This window comes from Aquarana catesbeiana, linkage group LG11 (assembly GCF_042186555.1).
Source record: "Aquarana catesbeiana isolate 2022-GZ linkage group LG11, ASM4218655v1, whole genome shotgun sequence".
Classification (NCBI taxonomy): Eukaryota; Metazoa; Chordata; class Amphibia; order Anura; family Ranidae; genus Aquarana; species Aquarana catesbeiana.
The window spans coordinates 278147433-278154202 of NC_133334.1; the positions used below are offsets into that span (position 1 = coordinate 278147433).

The 6770-nt window shown below is 49.2% G+C and overlaps 1 protein-coding gene across 1 annotated transcript in view; it reads right to left on the reverse strand.

The window, feature by feature from the left end:
• Window positions 1–1048: 1048 nt before the first annotated feature.
• The window catches only part of MPHOSPH6 (M-phase phosphoprotein 6), a 27517-nt gene continuing 21795 nt past the window's right edge, over window positions 1049–6770 (reverse strand). Inside the window, exons 3-5 of the mRNA XM_073605912.1 lie at window positions 6474–6564; window positions 4069–4169; window positions 1049–1850 (exon numbers count right to left, since the gene is read on the reverse strand). Of these exons, the coding sequence (XP_073462013.1) occupies window positions 1715–1850; window positions 4069–4169; window positions 6474–6564 (328 nt within the window). The 3' untranslated portion in view covers window positions 1049–1714. The remainder of the gene's footprint in view (window positions 1851–4068; window positions 4170–6473; window positions 6565–6770) is intronic.

The window sequence follows — 6770 nt, forward strand, 5'->3', positions numbered from 1 at the left end:
GGGCGCAGAGCAATGCGAACAGCGCCCACCAAGGTGTGTTACCACTGCGAATGAACATTCGCTATTGTAACACTGATCCTCCTCTCGGCCAATCAGGAAGCGGATCTTATGACCTGTCACCTGATTGGCTGAAAGGCGATCCTATTGGACGCCTAGGAGGAGGGGAGGAGACGCACAGCCGCTTTGATGGAGGAAGGGTCCGCTACCTGCCACCTAGATGGGGTAAGTGCCAGACAACTGGCGGGGGTGGGGGTTGGTGGTTGTAACTCATGGTATGATGGCAGCTTTTTCAAAGTAGCTGAATTCTTATTTATAAAAAGTCTCTCCCCTCTTGTAGGGTGCGCAAGTGGTACTTCAGCCTTCCTGAAAGGATATGTAAAGGTTCGCGCTTTTAAAAAAAAAAAGCCAAACATGTCATACCTCCCTGCAGTTGGTTTTTGCACAGAGTGGCCCCCGATCCTCCTCTTCTGGGGTCCCTCAGCAGTGGTACTGCTCTTGAGTGCCCCATTGGAGAGCCCCTCTACCTTAGGGCACTCAGGCGGGTGCGCTCCCCGCTGCTGCGTCTATTGACACAGGCAGCAAGACCCAGCTCAGCCCCATGTCATTGGATTTGATTGCCAGCAGTGGGAGCCAATGGCTGCACTGCTATCAATCTATCCAATCAGGACCAGAGACACCGGCAGGAGATGCTGGGCTCGCTCCCCATCGCTGGAAAAGACGGGTTCAGGTAAGTAAAAAGGGGGGGCTGCTGCATCACAGGAGGTTTCTCACCTTAATGCCCCCTTGAATGTGAGACCTGAGGGCTGTTGTAGGTCTGCACCCGGAACTGCAACCAGCCACACAGGGAGGAGGGCCGCAGCAAAGTCCTCCACCATTTAATGTCTATAGAGGCAAAGCCCAACTCAGACTTCCCTATCCACCCCATTCTATCAGAGGGCAGTTCTATGCTGTACAATACATCTCACAGAAATATAAACATTTCATTTAGGAAAATACTTCTTCTATACATTCCGACATATAACAATATTATCATCTTTTGTAGCTTGATAAATCAGAAAAAAAAAAAAAAAAAAAAAAGTTCTACAAGACTAAAAATACTAAAATAAAAAAGGGTAACGTGACATCCGAAAAAGGGTCCTTGCTGCATTTACACTCCGTTACCACCACAACATTTCTGCAGGGCCCGCGTTTGCACAGATGGGGCAAACATTCAAACGAATGGGCTGTGGTGCCCGCGTTTCCGCAAAAAAAAAAAAAAAAACCACAGCCACAGGGAAAGCGCAAGGTCTTTTTTGACCATGCAATATCCCTGCACCCACGCTGGGGGGCGGGGCGGAGATGCATGGTGGGGGGGAGGCACTCCAATGAACAGCATTTGGCTGTGGGAACAGACGCGACTCCTGCAGCCACACGCATTAGGTGTGAACCGAACGTTGTACATTTCAGTCATCCGAGGAGAATTCATCAGGAATTATTGAGAAATTCCACCACCAGCCAGCGGCCGGCGTATTCCATAACTACGCCCCAAATGGGCGGCCGAACCGGCTTTGAAGGCATCGAGATCCTGGAAGGTTTTCCAAAATTATAACAAAGCTTATATATTTTTTTTTCAATCGTAAAAATAAACCCCCCCACCCCAATAAAAATCCCCCCGGAAATAAAAAGATTGGATTATACAAATCTTAAATAAGTGTCTCTTGAAGCAGAGCAGAGATCAGTCCTGAGGTTTGATGAAGCCTCTCTTGGCTTTGCTGCTTCTTATATTACAATTTTCATCTTCTTCTATTATAGCTTTGTGGTCTCTCTTCTTCGCAAATTTCTTTTTGATCGTTCCCACCAACGACTCGTACCTGAAGAGGAAAAAAAAAACGGGGAGGTTAGCTTGTCAAGGGCCCAACAAGACACTCATAAAACCTAAAACATACAAACAAACAAAAAAAAAAAAAAAAAGAAAGAGGAAGGAACCTTTTACTCAAATGTAATGTTCACCTGTCTCTTTAACCCCTTCAATACCGGGTACTTTTACCCCCTTCCTGCCCAGCCCAATTTTCAACGCTGTCACTCTTTCTGAATGACAATTGTGTGATCATGTAACACTGTACCCATATGACATTCTTATTTTGTTCGCACAAAAGAGAGCTTTTTTTGGCAGTATTTAATCACCATTGGGTATTTTTTTATTATAAAAATGAAATAAAGACCAAAAAATTGGAAAGCAATTTTTTTTTTAGTTTCCGTTATACAATTTTGCAAATAAGTAATTTTTCTTCTTCACCAAGGGGGCGCCGACATGGGGGCTGCAATCCGATGGGCTGGCCCTCACAGGGTGGGGGGGGGGCTGCAACCAGGGGGGTGGAGAGCTCACTCTTGAGATGGTGGGGGTGAGCAGAGTAACAACTAAGAATGTCCAAGCAACAAGGCAAAAACGAGGGGAGGCCAGCTCTAGGAATTTTTCAGCCAGGTTTCGGGAGGTATGTAGATGGCTAAAGCATTATCCAACTTTAATAAAAGCCGCACAGTTTGTTTTTTTCTACAGACACCTCTTACATGGTAAAAAGGTGAACTAACTCTTTAACCGCTTGCTGACCATACACTGTAGATATGCGGTGGCAAGGCAGCTTCTCCTGCACAGGATCACATACCTAGTACGTGATCCTGCACTTCCCGGTCTGGGGCGTGCACATGCTCCGCTGGCGGCCGGCTCCCGGCTCCCGCTGTGGTTATACACAGCAGGAGGCCGATTGGCAGGTACGGCAGACTCGATGTCCTCCGGCACCTGCCGATACTTCAGTACAGGCAGAACGCGGCGGGTCTGTCACCACAGAAGACATGAATCTTATGTCTCTGCTAGCAGGAGCACCGGATCCATGTCTTCCACTAGCACCTCCCCCACAGCACTGGCTAGACACACATTTAGCCCCCTTTTGCCCCCCGATATTAACCCCTTCCCACCCAGTGTCATTAGTACAGTGACAGTGCCTATTTTTTTTTCAGCAGTATTAGTGCCAGTGGTCCCCAAAGTGTCAACTGGTGCCCCGGCTGTTCGCCGCAATATAGCAGTCCCGCTATTATATCACGGCGATCAATTCGCCGCCATAGTTTGTAGACGATATAACTTTTGCGCAAACCAATCAATATACGCTTATTGGAATTCTTTTTTTACCAAAAATATGTAGCAGAATATATAAAATTGATGAAGAAATTTTTTTTTTTTTTAATCAAATGTATTTAAATATGTTTTATAGCAGAAAGAAAAAAAAAAGTTTTTTTTCAAAAAAGGTTGCATTTTTTTTTTTTTTGTTTATAGCGCAAAAAATAAAAACCGCAGAGGTGATCAAATACCACCAAAAGAAAGCTCTATTTGTGTGGGGGGGGGGGAAAGACAATTTTATTTTGGTACAGCGTCGCACGACTGCACAATTGTCAGTTAAAGTAACGCCGTGCCGTATTGCAAATAATCAACCTGGTCATGGAGGGGAGGGCGGGGGGGGGTTAAATCTTCCGGAGCTGAAGTGGTTAAGAAGGCACAGCTACTGACCCCTACTGGCTGTCAGGCGGTACTGCACCCCACATAAACCACCCTTTCTTTAGGCAGAGTTTGAATGGATTGCAAAAAAAGATAAAAAAAAAGGTGATAACTGTTTACATTTAGTAACAATGAAATCGCCTCAATATAAAGACCTCACCCGGCTTCCTCATTAGACTGAAGCATTGCTTCCAATAAACCTCCAAGTAGTTATACAATGGCTACAACTGTCTTACAGATAGATGAGTTCCTTTCACTGGATTTACAAACATTACTTTATCACAGCGCTCCCATGTGGCCGCTTCTCTTCCCATCATGCCTTTCTGTGGACGGAATCCCGTGATCTATAGTGAGCGTTTGCTGAATATTGATAATTATGTAGCATCTGGCGCCCCCCCCCCCGCTGCTCACACTACGGCCTTGGAAAGTATTCCTGGGAAGATTGATTGCGGTGTTAATGGATTCTGCAGAGTATGTATATATTATATTAATGATAAGTCTCTTCTAATTTCCTGACCAGCAAGTGGGAAGATAAATCTCACCTGCGAGCCATTTCTTCATCTGACACATCGGCATCCATTTTACTCTCGTCAAGGTCCTCCTCCTCTTGTGTCGTCCGGGAGTTCATCTGCACCATCAGCTTCTGCCAATCCAAAGAGAACAAAAAGGTCATCCGTATCAGATGACAGCCTTATCAATAAGAGGTTATATACTGTATATGTGTATATATAGGCTCAGTGGTTAGCACTTCCGTCTGGGCAGCACTGGGGTCATCAGTTCAAATCCCAACCGTGACACCAACTGCCTGGAGATTGCATGTTTTCCTCCCAGACTCCAAAAGATTTGCTGATAGGTTAACCACTTCATGCCCCCCGCTGTAGCAGTCTCTTGTTCTGGGGGGGCGTTCATGGATGTCCTGACAGAACTGCGCCCCCCTTAGGGACACATCTGGAACACTCTGATCAATGTGTCCAATCACAGGTGAGAACATGTAAACAGAGTTGCCGGTTATCGGCAGTCCTTTCCCCATGTGCTGTCACAGCGTGAGGAGAAATTGTGAGCGGCAAGTGTGACAGGGGAGATCTACACCGATAATCAGCACAGCGCACATAAGTGTAGCCCCCATCAGTGCACATGAGTGCCCCCTCCCCCCAATCAGCCAGGGAGGGAGGGACAGGTTTGAGGGAGGGAGTGAGGAGGGACGGGTGGAGGAAGGAAAAAGGGACCCGGGTGGAAGGAAAAAGGGAACCGGTTGGAGGAAGGAAAAAGGGACGGGTGGAAGGGAGGGAGGAAGGAAAAAGGGACGGGTGGAAGGGAGGGAGGAAGGAAAAAGGGACGGGTGGAAGGGAGGGAGGAAGGAAAAAGGGACGGGTGGAAGGGAGGGAGGAAGGAAAAAGGGACGGGTGGAAGGAAAAAAGGGACGGGTGGAAGAAAAAGGGACGGGTGGAAGGAAAAAGGGACGGGTGGAAGGAAAAAGGGACGGGTGGAAGGAAAAAGGGACGGGTGGAAGGAAAAAGGGACGGGTGGAAGGAAAAAAGGGACGGTGTGGAAGAAAAGGGACGGGTGGAAGGAAAAAGGGACGGGCTGGAAGGAAAAAGGACGGGTGGAAGGAAAAAGGGACGGGTGGAAGGAAAAAGGGACGGGTGGAAGGAAAAAGGGACGGGTGGAGGAAAAAGGGACGGTGGAAGGAAAAAGGGACGGGTGGAAGGAAAAAGGGACCGGGTGGAAGGAAAAAGGGACCGGGTGGAAGGAAAAAGGGACGGTTGGAGGGAGGGAGGAAGGAAAAAGGGACGGGTGGAAGGGAGGGAGGAAGGAAAAAGGGACGGGTGGAAGGAAAAAGGGACCGGTTGGAGGGAGGGAGGAAGGAAGGAAAAAGGGACGGGTGAAAGGGAGGGAGGAAGGAAGGAAAAAGGGACGGGTGAAAGGGAGGGAGGAAGGAAGGAAAAAGGGACCGGGTGGAAGGAAAAAGGACCGGTGGAAGGAAAAAGGGACGGGTGGAAGGAAAAAGGGACCGGGTGGAAGGAAAAAGGGACCGGGTGGAAGGAAAAAGGGACGGGTGGAAGAAAAAGGGACCGGGTGGAAGGAAAAAGGACCGGGTGAGGGAGGGAGGAAGGAAAAAGGGACGGGAGGGAGGGACAGGAGGGTGGAAGGAGGGAGGAAGGAAGAAAAAGGGACGGGTGGAAGGGAGGAGGAAGGAAGGAAAAAGGGACGGGTGGAAGGGGAGGAAGGAAGGAAAAAGGGACGGGTGGAAGGGGAGGGAGGAAGAAAAAGGGACGGGTGGAAGGAGGGAGGAAGGAAAAGGGACGGAGGGAGGGACAGGAGGGAGGAAAAAGGACGGACAGGTGGGAGGGAGGGAAAAAGGGACGGACAGGTGGGAGGGAGGGAAAAGGGACGGACAGGTGGGAGGAGGGAAAAAGGGACGGACAGGTGGGAGGGAGGGAAAAAGGGACGGACAGGTGGGAGGGAGGGAAAAAGGGACGGACAGGTGGGAGGGGAGGGAAAAAGGGACGGACAGGTGGGAGGGAGGGAAAAAGGGACGGGTGGGAGGGAGGGAAAAAGGGACGGGTGGGAGGGAGGGAAAAAGGGACGGGTGGGAGGGAGGGAAAAAGGGACGGGTGGGAGGGAGGGAAAAAAGGGACGGGTGGGAGGGAGGGAAAAAGGGACGGGTGGGAGGGAGGGAAAAAGGGACGGGTGGGAGGGAGGGAAAAAGGGACGGGTGGGAGGGAGAGAAAAAGGACGGGTGGAGGAGGGAAAAAGGGACGGGTGGGAGGGAGGGAAAAAGGGACGGGTGGGAGGGAGGGAAAAAGGGATGGGTGGGAGGGAGGGAGGGACGGGTGGGAGGAGTATCCTCCTATAATGGACCTATCGTGTATAAGTGCCCATACGGCTGCAGTAAGGTCTGTAGGTTCCACCGGTAGGAGGACTAGTTCCATCATTCAGGACTCACCTCAACCTCCGGGTTAAAGCCTTTAAAGGACATCCGTCCAAACATGAAATCTATACAGGGAAGGAAGCTTCTTTCTTCAATAATATAACTCCTAAAAAATAAAAAAAAATATATGAAATCATTCAATGTGGACAGAGTTTTATCTACCCAGGCAAGCTACAACTCTATGGGTGCCACAGCATTGCCTTGCCTGAAATCCAGGGTGCTCTATTATCTAAACAGTGACCAAAGCTTGCACTGGACATAATCTTACCTGACTCCCTAATGGCCACTAGGATCTCTTTCACATAGACAGCT